The sequence below is a fragment of the Falco biarmicus genome, chromosome 4, assembly GCF_023638135.1.
Source record: "Falco biarmicus isolate bFalBia1 chromosome 4, bFalBia1.pri, whole genome shotgun sequence".
Classification (NCBI taxonomy): domain Eukaryota; kingdom Metazoa; phylum Chordata; class Aves; order Falconiformes; family Falconidae; genus Falco; species Falco biarmicus.
In genome coordinates this window covers 63165274-63180305 of record NC_079291.1, presented here as the reverse complement: position 1 = coordinate 63180305, position 15032 = coordinate 63165274, and the positions used below count along the sequence as shown (strand labels likewise).

The 15032-nt window shown below is 41.4% G+C and overlaps 2 protein-coding genes across 4 annotated transcripts; one reads left to right on the top strand and one right to left on the bottom strand.

Annotated features, from left to right (window-relative positions):
* The first annotated feature begins 49 nt into the window (after positions 1-49).
* On the top strand, positions 50-8063 carry RAB8A (RAB8A, member RAS oncogene family). Of its 3 annotated transcripts, none has more exons than XM_056335530.1 (8): positions 50-301; positions 576-636; positions 865-925; positions 1254-1331; positions 1795-1884; positions 2526-2591; positions 3091-3141; positions 3451-3741. In XM_056335530.1, the coding sequence occupies exons 1-8, from the start codon at positions 178-180 to the stop codon at positions 3724-3726; spliced, it is 807 nt and encodes a 268-aa protein (XP_056191505.1). In that variant the 5' UTR covers positions 50-177; the 3' UTR covers positions 3727-3741. The 3 variants fall into 3 exon arrangements, with proteins under 3 accessions (XP_056191505.1, XP_056191506.1, XP_056191507.1); XM_056335531.1 differs by lacking the exon at positions 3451-3741 and adding an exon at positions 3908-8063 and having other exon boundaries at positions 113-301; XM_056335532.1 differs by lacking the exon at positions 576-636 and having other exon boundaries at positions 170-301.
* Positions 8064-8193: 130 nt separating this feature from the next.
* On the bottom strand, positions 8194-14843 carry CIB3 (calcium and integrin binding family member 3). Its single transcript, XM_056335533.1, has 6 exons — positions 13014-14843; positions 12682-12716; positions 10818-10929; positions 10304-10451; positions 9243-9438; positions 8194-8744 (listed from the first exon to the last, which is right to left on the bottom strand). The coding sequence occupies exons 1-6, from the start codon at positions 13062-13064 to the stop codon at positions 8723-8725; spliced, it is 564 nt and encodes a 187-aa protein (XP_056191508.1). The 5' UTR covers positions 13065-14843; the 3' UTR covers positions 8194-8722.
* Positions 14844-15032: the final 189 nt, after the last annotated feature.

Sequence of the window (15032 nt, the reverse complement as noted above, 5' to 3'; positions counted from 1 at the left end):
GGGGCGGGGCAGCCGCCAATCGCGCCAATGGGGCGCCGGCTCAGCCCTCTCCGCGGCCAGTGCGGTGACGTGCTGCGGGCTCGGCCAATAGGCGCGCGGCGGGCCGTGACGGGCGGCGGGCGCGGGCCGTGAGAGGCCGCGGGGGGCGGGCGCGACCGAGGGGCGGCGCCCGCGAACATGGCGAAGACGTACGACTATCTCTTCAAGCTGCTGCTCATCGGCGACTCGGGCGTGGGCAAGACCTGCGCGCTCTTCCGCTTCTCCGAGGACGCCTTCAACGCCACCTTCATCTCTACCATCGGTGAGGGCGGCCGGGCCCGGCGCCGCCCGCTCTAACCGGGGGGGTGGCGGGCGGGTGGAGGCCCCGCCGGAGCTGAGTGTGCCGCGCGGGCTCGGCCCGGGGGTCTGGGGGCTCGGTCCTGGGTGCTTGGCCCCAGGGTGTGGGTGCTTGGCCCCGGGGGGGCTGGGGGCTCGGCCGGGGCTGCCCGGAGCCCGGGAAGCGGGGCTGGGGGGGGCAGAGCAGAGCGCCGGGTGCCGGCGGGAGCGGGGGGTCACCGCGCTGCTCCGCGTTGCAGGTATCGACTTCAAAATCCGGACGATCGAGCTGGACGGGAAGAGGATCAAACTACAGATCTGGTAGGGCTTCCTCCGAAGCGAGCGCCGGGTGCCCACTGCCCCTGCCCCGCCGGCAGGTTTCCCTTTAGTTTTTATACCCGTTACTCAGCAATTTACGAAACCTTAAAAACCTAGAAGGCAGCTGTAGCGCACCAAAGACTGGTTCCATTTAATTAAAACTTTTGGTGGCTTTAACTTGAGCGTGGTGGTGCGGATGTTTGCAAGAGCCCCATGTCCTGTCTGTTGCAGGGACACCGCCGGGCAGGAGCGATTTCGAACCATCACAACCGCCTACTACAGGGGAGCAATGGTAGGAGCCGTGCGGGTCGCGCTGAACCGAGACCAGGCCGTGCAGCCCTTGCAGTCAGATCCGCCGGGGTTGGCGTGGAGCACGCGGACCTGTCTGGTTTCTGACACGTGAGCGCCGACAGCTGCTGCTTCCAGCGGTGCTGGGGCAGCGCGGGAATACGTGTATCCCATGAGCCAGATCTGGCAAGGCACAAACTGTGATTAAATGCTAAATGGAGCTGTGAACCGGCTGTTTTTAAAATTGTCTTTGTTAAATTGTTCGTTTCTGCTATGGATGAGTCTTAACTCTTGTGATAGCTGAAACAATCTGTCTCCTTCTTCATCTTTAGGGCATTATGTTAGTCTATGACATCACCAATGAAAAATCTTTTGAAAATATTCGGAACTGGGTCAGGAATATTGAAGAGGTAATTTCTTTATTTACTTACTGAACATTAAAGATGCTGTTTCTTCCTCCAAAAGTAGTTGAAACTGAATTGCTTCAGCAGCATCAAGTTTATTCTAAATTCATGTGCTGGAGGGAACGTGGAAAATAAATTGAAGGAAAACCAGTAATAATAACACCTGTAACCTTGTGGTTAACACTACTTGGTCGTGCTGGCACACGAGAGCCAGCTAGGGGACTGGACCCCCTTCGGTGCTGAGGTGACCTAAGAGATGATGTTTTGCAGCCACCAGAAGTGATCTGAGAGCTGTCATGGTGCAGGATGCGCTGGGTGGCTGGGAGGAGGGGGTTGGGGAGCCTGTACATCCACAGACAATGCTTAGCACAGGTGTTTCTGTTAGGTACTCGATGTGTGTCTGCTCTTTTGTACAATATTTATCTACAAAAAACCCCAAGCCCAAGTCTTTGATTTGTTTCTATCTCAGCATGCCTCTCCAGATGTTGAAAAAATGATCCTTGGGAACAAATGTGATGCAAATGACAAAAGACAAGTTTCTAGAGAGCAAGGGGAGAAGGTAAGGGCTCTAGCTTTAACGTATTTCAGCTTACACTTTTCACAGTATAAAAATGGCATTTGTCGCTGTCTGTATGCTGCTTTGGTACAGCGGTATTTCTAAGCAGAACTATTGGATGTTTCCCAGGCTGTGGTTGCAATACGTTTCCCCATTCTGATAAAAAGATGAGTCTGTGTTAAGAATTGTCAGTTATCTGGTAAATGAGCTGGATTTCTTCTTAGAAAAAGGAAGAAAAAGTGAGTTAGTGTTTGGCAGTGAGGAAATGTCTCTCTCTGGCTGAAAGCCCCTTAGACAAGCAGGCAGCATTGTCTTTGCAGGCATCAGATGTTACTTAGTCAAAGTGGAGAAGGTATGTCTGGGCGCTGCCAATGTTATGGGATTGACATGTCTATGCAAGAAAGAAAAAAAAAGACAAAGGAGCAGAATAAAATGTGCGCAGCGTGTAAAACAGCAGAACAAGTCCCGGGCAGAATAGATGCTACTAGCAGGGAGATTCAGTTCCTGGTTTTTGCAAATTGTTCTGCTTGAGTAAATCCCAAGTTCCTCTGAATTGCGCCAGGAGGGGCAGATCTGGCGCAGGTGGTTGTACTTAGAGCAGTTCCTGCAAGTACCCAACTGACATGAAACCTTCTTTTGTTCAGCTTGCTGCAAGTTTTGGAATTAAATTTATGGAGACCAGTGCAAAAGCAAATATAAACATAGAGAATGTAAGTACCGTAACCTTTCTCCTGTATTTATTGTCGTCTTTGTGCAAACGAGCTGGGAGAGCGCTTGCCCATCCCGGTTGGATGCAAAACATGGTGGTCTGATACCACGGCTGGGTTATGAAGTTGTTGTCTAAGATTATGCTAATTTATTTAGGTTGAACGTGGTGTTGAGAGCGTAACACAAGGGTGTTAGAGCAGCACACTGGACAGCTTGGCTTCTGTCTTTGCAACCAGCGATGTGATTGATAAAGGCCAATATTTTCACACCATGCTGCCCTGGGTGGTGCTGCAGTGTTGTGTACTGTTGTGGTTTTCGGGCTTGGAAGGGAGGTGATGGGGTTGGATAGGGGCTGTTAGAGCCTGGAGGGGGGAAAAAAACCTGAAAATGTGCCATTCTTCAGTTCAGTATGCAGAGAAACTCGGGGCAGCAGCTTATTGCTGAACAAAAGTGTTAGAATGTATTTTACTCACCATGTAACAATTGTTTTACTTGTCACAGGCGTTTTTCACTCTTGCGAGAGATATCAAAGCAAAAATGGACAAGAAGTTGGTAAGTGACTTTTATTCCATCTGCGCTGTATTTAAACAGGGGGAAAAACCCCACCAATGGCAAGTACTGTTTCACAGTATATAACAAATACTTTGTGGTCTCTTTTATGGGGGGGTGCACTGAAGGTTACAGAAACTTGGTTTTGGTTTTGTCAAGCTGCTGTCTGACCTTGGCTAATAAACAATTGTCTCTGCATTTTGGGAATTGGCTGCAGTGGTTGAGGGTTTCCAAATAAAATTACCTTTTATTTGTTTTATGAGAAGTCAAGTGAGTGGTAGGGCAATTTAATGATATTTCTTGCTCATGCAGGCTAAAAAATGGAACTATATGAATTCACAGAGGAGGCCCGCTTTGTACTTCAGGGCAGTCTTCAAACCAGTATGTTTAAAAATAGGTGAACAAATTTTTTTTTGTAACTTCTGTGAAAGTGTCCTGAGAAACGATTGGGTTATCTTTTGTGCCATAAGTGAACACACATTGATGTCAGGCTACTCCGTAGGAAATGAAGCTAACAAAGGTTCCTTCTACTTTTACAAAGCATTCCACCTTAATGTGACTGGACGTGCCCTTGTTGGGTCTTGCTGATGATCTGAACTGCTTCAGCAAGAGCCAAACATGTCCTGTAATTAAAGCTCGGGTGACTGAGTGCAACCTGCTGTTGACTTTAATAGTGGGGTTTGGATATGGCAGGCTTGAGTCAATAAAATGAACAGATGAAGAAGCTGTTCAGTATCAGTAAGTAACTTAATATTCTTTGCATCTTCAGGAAGGCAATAGCCCGCAAGGCAGCAACCAGGGAGTCAAAATCACACCAGACCAGCAAAAGAAAAGCAGCTTTTTCCGATGTGTTCTTCTGTGAGGGACACTGCCTTAACCTGAGCTTCTGCTCAACGGAACTGGACTGTGCCTGTTCTGAGTGAGATTTCCTCTGTCTGCAGACTTAGCTTTTTCAACATACCTTGTCACTTTGTGACCATCTGAATAAGAAATCGTTTATTTTAGTAATTGTCTGACTCTTCAATTTTGGAGATGAAACAAGTTTATTTTTGTCAGATTGCCACTGGGCATGCGTATTGTCTAGCAGAGGGAGTACAGATCGGACGTGACCTGTGACATAGCGCCTTTGCTGACAGGCTTCAATCTTGTCGTTCATATCCGTAATGTATCCAAATTAGAAAGATTAAGTTATGATCCAAATAAGGAACTGAAATGCCAATATTAATGAAGTGCAGGTGTGCGTACATGATACATGTGCATATCCGTGTCTGTAGATGCATATACAACAATGCATCAGAACATCAAATAAATGCACTTAGGTGAGCAGTACAGGCCTATACCTTTTTTCAGAAGGTAGAAGGAAACTTTCTGCATCTCCACCACTTTGCTACTACAGAGAAAATCCTTTACCTGTCTGTTCCTTATTCAGTTGCATTACTCCAGACAATCCGCAAGTACGATTGAAGTTTTAACAAAAAAAAAAATCCTCCTCAAAGGAATCTCTATTTTTTTTAAAAAACCAAAGTGTGCTGTAAATATAATGGATCCTCACCATCAGGAATTACTTTATCTATGTGAGACTTGACCGTGCTTAATTCAGTACTCCAGACATTTAACAGGAGATGATGGCTACAGTGAGGCCCGTGCAAATGATCTGTCATCTGTTCTTAGAGAAACAGACAACGCGGTTCAGGTAGGGACACTTGCTCAAAACTTGTGACGTTACAGTGGGCGGCTTTTCCTTCTCCAGTTGAGAATGACACCGGATCTGTTGTGATGTAGTAGCTCATTTTAAATTGTGACAAGAAAATGTATTGCACTGCTTCCAGTCGTGTGTTCTCATGCACACTCACTCACATATGCAAATAAACGTTGCACATACGAACACTTTCTGAAAACAAACTTTTTAAAACTGAGTTTTGCCTTGCTGCTTTGTATTGATCATTTCAGATTTCAAGCAGCAACAAACCTGTTAATAGCATGCATCAATGCAAATGATGTCTAGTACTCAGTGGAAATATTCTATGTATTTATTCCTATAAACACAGTCTATTACATTCCAATATCTAAAATGTAACGGCCAAGTGAAGCTCCTAGGTATTTAATTGCTCTCAGTTCAGAGGCTGCAAGCCTGGCTCTTAATGAGACTTAATTAGAATAAGGAGCCAATAAGAGCCATGTATTTCAAAGTCTGCTGTCAAGCGATTGCCATTATGGTGTATTTAATTCGAGTGAACGTATCAGCTGTGTCCTGCGAGTCACTGGAATTGTTAACATGCTTTGTTTACATTGACAACTTCACTTGAGGGTGAAATTAAAGCTGATTTTAAAGTTCATGAATTTACTCACCAGTTTTGTTTTCTTCAAGTTTGTGGTATTGTATTCTGGCCTGAAAATAGCACTCCTAAGCATTACTGTAGTTAAAGATCTATCAGATTCATACTTAAACTCTATAAATCTGCAGCATGCAATTGGGCTCAACAGGAATATTGGCTGTTTTTCTAAAATGGAAAAAGGAAATTTTACTGTGTAAGTTACTGGTTTATAAAAATTCATTTTATATGCTACCAATATTTTTATTTTTAATAGCTAGCAGATTACAGTGAGCTCTGTTCAAGATTAAAATCATACCTAAAGCTTTCCCCTAGCCAGAACCTTATGATGTTTTGTTTGTTTGTTTGTTTACTTGTGGCTTTTTAGCATGAGGACTTTGTGAACGTGCACCATAGTGGATTTACACGAAGGTGTATTTCTAGGATAAAATCATGTTAAGCTACTGAAGAGCCTTCTAGTCATTATGTGCTTCAAAGTGTCATTAATACAGAGCTGTAGTTTGGACAAGCAATGCTTCCGTCTTGAGACAAGGATGCTTTTAAAGAAAGACTCTGTGCTTCAAGAAGTTCCTGAGGCGGAATTGGGCAGGTGATTAAGGCATGGTCTGAATGTTGTTTTCCTGCACAAAACTGCTCTGTTTGATGGCTTGTTGCTGGCTTAGTAGTAAATGTGGATTGTCTCGCATCCATCCTTCTACTTCAGTATAGCCAGATGTTGCAGCCAGACTTATTTTTCAAAGTGACTGGAAAAATAAGTGGTTACTCTAATTTGGTATCGTGGGCTGTCCACCGTGATACTGGGTATTGCCAGTTGATAGTATCTAAATCAGTAACTCATCTTGAGATGAGAAAACAAACCATATTAATTCACAAGTGGATAAATTTTGAAGGATGAGATTGTGTTTTCTCATTCCTCGTTCTCTAAATCTTAAGTTACTCTTTTGCATTCAAAGCAAACTCTTTGTATGTGAATACTTTTTGTTTAAACTTATGCTGGTTGTTGCAAGTGTCTGTAGCTAATTTATAGCATGATTTCCTTTTATGAAATGATTGGATTTACTTGATGAACAACTGCATTATTGCCTGATCTCAGGAAGCTTCATACAGTTACTGTGACTACAGTCATCACTGTACGTCTAGGGTATACAGACTCTACACAGAAATTAAATCAGTGTAAGCAATATGAAAGCTAAAATGCAAATGTAAGGCAGAAAAAGACACTGCAGTTGCACGTATGCTTGGCTGTGCGCTGCTAAATACGGACATCACATCTTGGAGAAGTACAATATGTAGTTGATGCTTCCATTGCGGAATTAAATTACTGTGCTTTTTAAGTATGAATGTTATGGGAAACGATCAAAAGAGGTACTACGTAAATACAGATGGTAATGTATTTATATCTAAGCTTTCTTTTACCTAAGGAGGAGAAAGTCTGAAATTGGATGCAAAATTTGTAAAACAGGAATTTAAGTAGATCTAAAAAACTAACCATGTGCTTACTATGCACTCCTGGTGTCTAAATGCCACTAAAATTTCAGGTAATTGATTAACACTTGGTTTGTGGAGAAACAAACCCGTTTTTGAGCATGTTCTCAAATTCCCTGACTTTAATGAGTATCATAGAATTCTGTGGTTGACTTTTATCTGGGGCTGGTTTCAGTACTTTGGATAGTCTTCACCCCTTCAGGTGTAGACCTGTCAGTAAAGGGTGGAACTGCTGTTCTAACACTTGGCCGTTTTAACACTGACATTGTCTGTGTCCCTTGCTGATGGGCACATTGAATGTTCCTTGACATCACAGCCTTACACCAGCATCAGACTTTCAGCCTCAGATTTATAAATCCTATGGATTATTGTAAGTCTCTTTGCTGCTGAAAATTAATTGGTCTTCTCCCTTCACGCGAGATGCTAATCATCTTGCTGACAATTAAGAGTTTTATTGTTGTGGTGGCAGTGTCATTGGCTGAATGATCATGCTCAAAAGCTACCCTGATTTCTTGTTCTCTTGGACTTGAAACAGCTGATGTTTATGCTGGAGAGGAAACGGGCAAACAGCTGCACAGAGGATGGTTTCCATTTGTACTAGAAGTTCATAGGGGTTGGGAAAGAATGATGATTAACTTCTGTCTTCATGTATAGATTAAATAAAGATCTGTTTAATTGAACGTTAATGGTGACGTGCAGTCTGATTATTTGAGGCTGCCTTGTTCTTTGACCCATCTCTTTTGCTGATTGTTGGGAGTTTTTGTTTCTGTATTTGATCCAGATTTAGCGGGCTGGTCTCTGTAGCCTTTCTGCAGGAATCATATGCTCTGCGTTGAACGCGAGTTGGGACTTACAACTTTGTTTTGAAGGGAACTTAATGCATCCCAAAATTTTTAAAAATAACTGTAAATTGTGTTTTTAGAATGACCACTTTTGGCTGCCACCCTTCCCATGTTACAACTGCTTTCTTAAACACTTCTCATTGATTTTCATGTTTGTATTAAAAACAGAACTGTTGTTTATTACAGTATGTATGTTTTTACTCTGTTGTATAGGACCCTGAGCACTGCATAAATAAACTTATGAAAAGAGACTTTTACAAACTCAGTCAGTCAGTCCTGTTCCTTATTTGTACACGTGGATTCTAGTGTGAAAAACAGGGTATTTCTAGAAATGGAAGAGAGGGACAGGAATCTGGGGTAGGCTGTCTAGTCCTTTAAAGTACGTTGACTTTTCAGTATAAATTCTGAAATGGAGAGCTCTATATTCTCAGAACGTGTAGCAGTCTTCTGTGATACACTGGAAGAATGCTTTAGCAAATGGATTCACTGGACCATTTGTTAAGACTGTAGCTGATCAGAAGAGTTGCTTACACAATTTTGATTACCAGTAGTGTTTTTGAAACAATTGTAAAGGGTTTTGTACTGGTTAAGGCTTTTTTTTTTTTAAGCTGCAATTTGATACAAGTTCCTTTACTACCTGGTGATATCTGAACTTTAAAAAAATATTTCTCATCTCGCTGTCGAGGCCAGATTTGCTCTAGCGGGGAAATGGGAATAGACACTTTGTTAAATTACAGGGAAATCTTGATGAAGAACTTAATAAATTGTTCCTTTAAAAGAGATAAGACAAGACTTCTCCAACTGGTTCAGTTACCAGAAGTTGTCCTCTTTGCTCCTCTCATTTTGCTCTCATGGACAGTAATCTCGGGTGAAGTAATGGTTGTTGAAGGTTCAAGAAGCACTTCCATCTACGTTTCACTAGTTTCAGATTCGAATGTGAAATGTGCTATTAAAAAGGAAGTAATGATCAGTCACATAGTGTTCTATTCAAAGGATTCACTACAATTAATCCTAAAACTGTGCTATAAGTTGGAAACTGTTCTATAAAGCACTTGCAAAGAATAGGATCATTAAATAAATGCAAGATTTGAGTGCTGCTTTGTGTAAGATGTGTGTCAGAATCCACATTAAGACAGTCATGCATTCAATGAGCTCATCTCATGTATTTATCAACAAAGCCTAAGTGCTCACATTAAATTTTTAAGTTACAAGGATGTTTTGTCATGTAAAAAGTAGATCAGAGGTTCAAAAAAGCAAGTCAAGAAGCCTCCACACTTTTTCAAGCATCTCTGCTCCCAGTCTTTGCAGTGGGCAGCATTACTAGAAACTGTCAGGGAAGCGTGGTGATCTGTAGTGTCTGAGGAGATGTAAAACACACACTTCAGAGACTTCTGACAATTAAACGAAGAGCAATTTTCTGTTAGAAATTAAAAGCAAATGTTACCTGAGGAAATCTGGAGCTCGTATTATCATACGCTGAAAGTCTTCCAAAGACAGCTTGCCATCGTTGTCCGCATCAGCTTCATAAATCACCTTTTCACATACAAGGCTAACTTCTTCTGGGGTAAGTTCATTTCGGGTTAATTTGTTAACAGTTTTCTCTAGATCTGATTTGCATATGTAATCATCATTGTTAAAATCTGTCAAAGGAAACAAAATTAATTCAAAGCGACAAAAGTCAGCATTTCACATGGTTGACTGCCAAGACCTAATAGGAAGCATTTGGTTCCCAGGCTGTAACGTATTTATGTAAGTAGAACTTTGAAGTCAGAAATGAAGTTACCGTATAGAAATTCAGTAACAAAATAAAAATCCTGGAGTAATTTCTCCTTATCATACATAAGGGTAGCCTAGCCATAATTAAATCATTCTAGCAAATCGCTACTACTGAACTAAATGCAAGAAATAGTATGAAGTTAAATGAAGAGAATGGACTGGTGCAGTTTTGGTGCAGGTTCACTTTTTTTAACATCTTTGCTGAATCATGTATAGTTTAAATCACACGAAAAGAGTTTGTTTGATATATTGTTTGGCTTTAGGTGATCATAAAGTAACTGAAAACAGTACTGTAAAAAAAAAAAAAATCTTTAAATTTGTCCTTGGAGAAAAATGCTAGAAGTGTGCTTCCCTGCCTCCCACCTCCCCTGCCAAAACCACCCTGCAGATTTATGGGCAGCCAAATTCCTGGTGCTGCACTTTTCCAAGCAGCCCCTCAGACACAATTATTTCTTAAATGTTTATCTGCTCTTGAAAACTGCAGATAATTTCAGGTTGTAAATTCTGTAGAAAATCCTAATCCCAGATAAATATGGGAAGTGGCAGAAGGATAAAGAAGAGCAGAAGTTTCTAGGAGAGAGAACAAACATTCAAATGCAATTAAAAGAAAGGCTGTATTTAAAATATACCGAGCTAGAAATCCTTTGTGGTGACAAAATGAGTATTTTGCACCCCTACATGAAGTTGCAGGATTTCCCCAAAGTTTACTTTTTTGCACATTTTGCTCACCATAAATTTTAAAAGCATAATACGCTTTCAAGTCTCTGGGAGCCATCTCACTCAGCACTGAAAACATGTCCAAAAAATCATCTAAAGTCATATTGCCACCTCCATCCTCAGAGAAAACCTCTGCTATCCGCTGGCGGAATGGATTGTCCTGGGAAACAGAACACAGGAGCAAAGGAAGGTCATCTTTACTAGCATTTATTTCAGCATACATAAGACAACTGCAGCAAGATGATTTTTGTTGTAACCCCTTTTTGGCAAATACTCTCCTTTCTGCTATTACGTTCTTGTCTAACATTATCAGCACTAGACGCAGCTGTAGCCTTCTTTAACCTTTGTGCAATTTCAGGGTGTTTTCATGGAATTGTTAGAAGCTTCCAGAAAGACTTTTCACTTCAATAGCTGAAATCTATTTGTATTTCAGCCTCCCAGCAATTAGTACTGGGTGAATTATTTAAAAAGGGTAAATTAAACTGAACTGTGTCACTCGATTCTAGCTGTGTTCCTTGCTCTGTACCTTCAGCTCTGGCATGCTGCCAATGAGTTCGTAGGGAAGTGTCACGTCTGGTTTATCTGTGTAGTCAAGTGGAACTAGCTGTGGGGCTAGATCTCGGTATCTATAAAACAGTCTGAAATAGAAAGAAAAGCTTGTTTAGGGAACATGTTATTTACACCTCTGAGAACAATGTGTTTGCCTTTTCTGTATTACTTTTCACACTTTGCATCCTTTACCAAGATGGATGATAGCGGTCACTAAAAAGCATTTAGTATGCTCTGTGCTTGGTGGTGGAAGAGACAGTATTAAAAAGAACACAGTTTAACTGGTGAAAAATACAAAGCCTTCATGCTTACAGAATAATTAGGATAATACATAGGTCAGGCAGCCAAACCACTAGATACCCTGTGTCTGAAAACAGATTTTTACAAAGTTTCAGATTTGCTTCTGTGTGGCCAGCAGTAGTATTCAGGCATGTAGCATAGCTATGATGTATGTGTTTATGACAACAAGGCAGAAGACCTTAAACCTGAAGGTCCACCTAACCAATTTCCAAATGCACAAACATTTGTGGCAAGGCAAAAGGGATCTCTTTTCCAAATCCACAGTGAATGTGACCAAAAATAACGGGCTTAAACTGGAGCGTGAAAGAATCCATCTAAATGTCAGAATAAAATCCTGAATGCAGGAAGAAAGATCTGGGACCAATTCTAGCAGGCTTTTATCGACCCCAAGTATCTACCTGTTTTTCCACAGAACTCAGGTTCAAGAGATAGCAGAGACGTATAATAATTTGAATATATTCACCACTTTATCAGCATGCTATTTGTTTCAGTGCTTATGCTAGAGTAAGAATCCCATTCACAGCTGTTATCAACAAAACAATAGGACAGAATTTTAAAAGGGATCCTTATCAATAATAAATGTCTTATTCATGATAGAGTTATGGTTCTGGCCTCTATCATGCCGAAAGGAGACAGATTCAGATTTCAATTATTACAGAACCATTCATATTTTATCCTGTATAGGATTCAGACACATGTATTGAGGTTCTAAAACAGGGACATGCTCTGTACAAAACTGTCATTTGTGCTCTGCCCTTCAGAGAAATTAGCAAAAAATGTGTGATGGCCCCTTGAGAGATGCAGAAACAGAACACTTCCCTTTCTGTTATCATGCATGATGGTTAGGAATGGCAAATGCAACTTCAACATTATGTATGCTACTACCTGGTAAGTATTTTTTATGAGAGGAGAACAAGTTCAGGTTTTATGTAAAGACTCTCAGTCCCACATCAACAGACTACTGAACCTGTCTTTATCAGATCCTATGGTTGGAGATTAAATGGAGTGTTTGATGAGGTGCATGAAGGCTCTGGGAAAAATGTACCTTAGAGTATCAGTCTTATTATTTACAAGGAGACGTGAAGAAAGATAAAATTTGACACAATCGTTCAGGTTTTCAGAAACCAGGCAAAGTATTCCAGAGAGTAACAGTATACTTTGAAGCATCTGTCACAAAACAAGGTGAGAGGAATGTGGAGAGGAGAGGATGGTAAAGTATGCACTAAATTAAAACCAGTTACATCTATTTCTGATAAAGAATCGTACCTTGTTACAAAATTTAGAAGTCTGTCTCAATTTAGGATAGATAACATAGGGGTTTTGTACATTAAAAAAGCAACATGAATGCTCAGGTTGCTCAAAGGTATCATCTTAAATTTGTGTAAATCCAATTTTAAATTATTTTTTAAATACTTCACCCTATGTGTAACCTGTCTTCATTGCATTTTCTGTCCTTTACCCACATGTACAAGATTTAACAATCAATCAATCAAACAATTGTACACAATATACAATTATATAATTGCATATACAAGACTCACCTCAGAATTTCTTTCCTTGTAAAGAATGTGCAGTCCTGTGAAATAAGAAAAGATGTAACAACAGTTTTTAGCATGCATCGCCTCAGACTTTTCCCATACAGTAACTTAAAGGAAGTTATATTGTAATATATATGGCCAAGTATTACAGTTCCTTCTTTCCAGCATATAATTAGGAGTATTTTATAACCCTTCTTGATGTAAGAATCAAACTATGTTACTGAAATCTTTGCTGTAATTTAGTACTACTACTAAATAATTTTTAAGAGATTTTTTTTAAAAAAAACTTCACCTTTATACAGCATTCAGCCTAAACAGCCATTTTTGTTTTATACCTGATATGCATCCAGTTGTTCTGGAGTGAAAATGGTTTGCTTGTTGCCCATTTCAAGCTCTGAATGCTGATTCTTGTCCCATCATTCTTCCCTCAAAGGCACCTTTATAGGAGGTCTGGATACTCAGTTATTAAAAGCTACAACAACAAGGTTCAGGTATAGCAGAGGATCAAGTAACCAGCTCCCCTACTCCACAGGCTGCAAAGTATCATAATAGGAGCATTTCAACAAATCTTTCATCTGGCTGCTTGAGGCTCTTATCCAGCATCACTCACCTGTCTCCTGTGTGCACAACAGACTCATGTTTCAGTATTTAGCCAAACAACTAGCTGCTGATTGTCTGTGCCTTTGAAGCAGCAGGTTGGCTTCATGGACCATGCGTCTTCATTCCCCCAGGGATGGGAAAGTAACCATAAAGTGCTAGGAATGCCTTTCTTCTTTAAGAATTAGCACTAAATCCTAGAAATCAGTAGCAGTAACGGGTAACCCCTCATCCTTCCTGCTTTTCTCTGTAATTTCTGTATGTTCACTGTGTTATAAACGATAACAACTAAAGCAATTTTATTTTGGGTTCAATCAATTCCGGTTGAGAAACAATAAGCAAAACAAGCGCTGGATGCACAGAGAACTCAATTAGTTCCACCACACGCACACCTGAGTCCTAAAAGCGGCATCTTTTATGCCCGGATCTCGACCAATCTCCTCTCGCCGGATGTTCGTCCCGCTCTTTCCCCACTGGGCCGTTAGCGTACGCCTTCTCCTCCTATTGGCTCTCCTGTGGCGCGCTTTTTCAAAGTCTCAGGGTCTTTGTCTCCTTTGGTGCGCTTTTCTAAGCAGCGATTGCCTCAGGGGAAGGGGGAGCTTTTACATTTTCTCACAGGGGAACCACACGTGCCCATTCATCACGGTTGTGGTACAGGTTTTAGATTTACACAGGGTACAACAATTACACTTAGCACACTACATTCTATTATTGACATGAATCATGACTGCGTTTATCACAACTGGACACGAATGCTAATCGTAGTTTGTACTGGAGGTAGTGTATATAAAGGCCTCTCTCCCTTTATTCTGCATAGTCTGCTAATATACCTTACCACTAATGATTATTAGTGTGCCATGCATATATACAGATACGTGTATGGCATTTACACTGAAAATACATGTGGGTATACAGTTCGTACTATGTTCATACATATATAGCATTTACACTGAAAATATGTGTGTGTAATAAGTAACTAAGGGTAATTTGCTGATCAAAGGGGTTTTTAACAAAAGGAATGATCTTGCTGCAACAGGTTTGAGAATGTTTTGTCTGGCAAGAAAAGAGTTAACTGTTAACCATGGGGTTGGAGATGTACCTTCTCAAGGCCAATGTTAAACCATAATCTCATGTTACTATGACAACCTTTGTCTTCGTCTAGACTTTAGTGTAAAAATAGATTAGTTTTGTAATATACAGCTTCTTGCTAGGGGACTGAGAGCATAACTGTTTGCTTAAACTAGCCTTGAAGTTGAGAATAAAAGGGCTGTGTTACTTGTCGGAATTTGCGAGCCTGGATGGAGCTGTGACTCCCCAGCTGCCCAGCTCACTGTTTTTGCTTTCCTGCCTTAATAAATACTTAAGTGAATTTATTTTGGACTCTAGTTATTTCAATTCAACTATAACATGTGGGTATACAATTCATACAGGCAGTATGAAATATGGAAAACAAGGGGAGGAGGGCCTGACTGCACAACTGCAGTGTGTGGCAAGCTGCCTCGTTTATTGTAAAACCGTAATCGGTCTTCATTACCAAGCGGCTGGGTAGGTGCGTGTGTCCATGGGCAGAGTCCCCTCAGCGAAGGCAGGCCGGCAGCCCCCCCGCCGCGCCCTCAGACAAGCACACGTTACTCAGCATGGGCCGCTGTGCATGGGACGAGGCGTGAGTGGGGGGCCGCGCCTGCCCTGCTTCCTGGCGCTGCCTGGGGCTTCGGCCTTTTCCCTCAGGGCGGCTTCGGCCCGCGGCGGTGCCGCCT

Bases quoted from the DNA above. Each gene is read 5' to 3' on its own strand.
- RAB8A (XM_056335530.1), top strand. From the start codon at position 178: ATGGCGAAGACGTACGACTATCTCTTCAAGCTGCTGCTCATCGGCGAC. The intron at 926-1,253 runs GTAGGAGCCGTG...CTTCATCTTTAG, and splicing joins CCTACTACAGGGGAGCAATG to GGCATTATGTTAGTCTATGA. The intron at 2,592-3,090 runs GTAAGTACCGTA...TACTTGTCACAG, and splicing joins CAAATATAAACATAGAGAAT to GCGTTTTTCACTCTTGCGAG.
- CIB3 (XM_056335533.1), bottom strand. From the start codon at position 13,064: ATGGGCAACAAGCAAACCATTTTCACTCCAGAACAACTGGATGCATAT. The intron at 10,930-12,681 runs GTGAGTCTTGTA...TTTCTATTTCAG, and splicing joins ACAAGGAAAGAAATTCTGAG to ACTGTTTTATAGATACCGAG. The intron at 9,439-10,303 runs GTGAGCAAAATG...TTCCTTTGACAG, and splicing joins TTATGCTTTTAAAATTTATG to ATTTTAACAATGATGATTAC.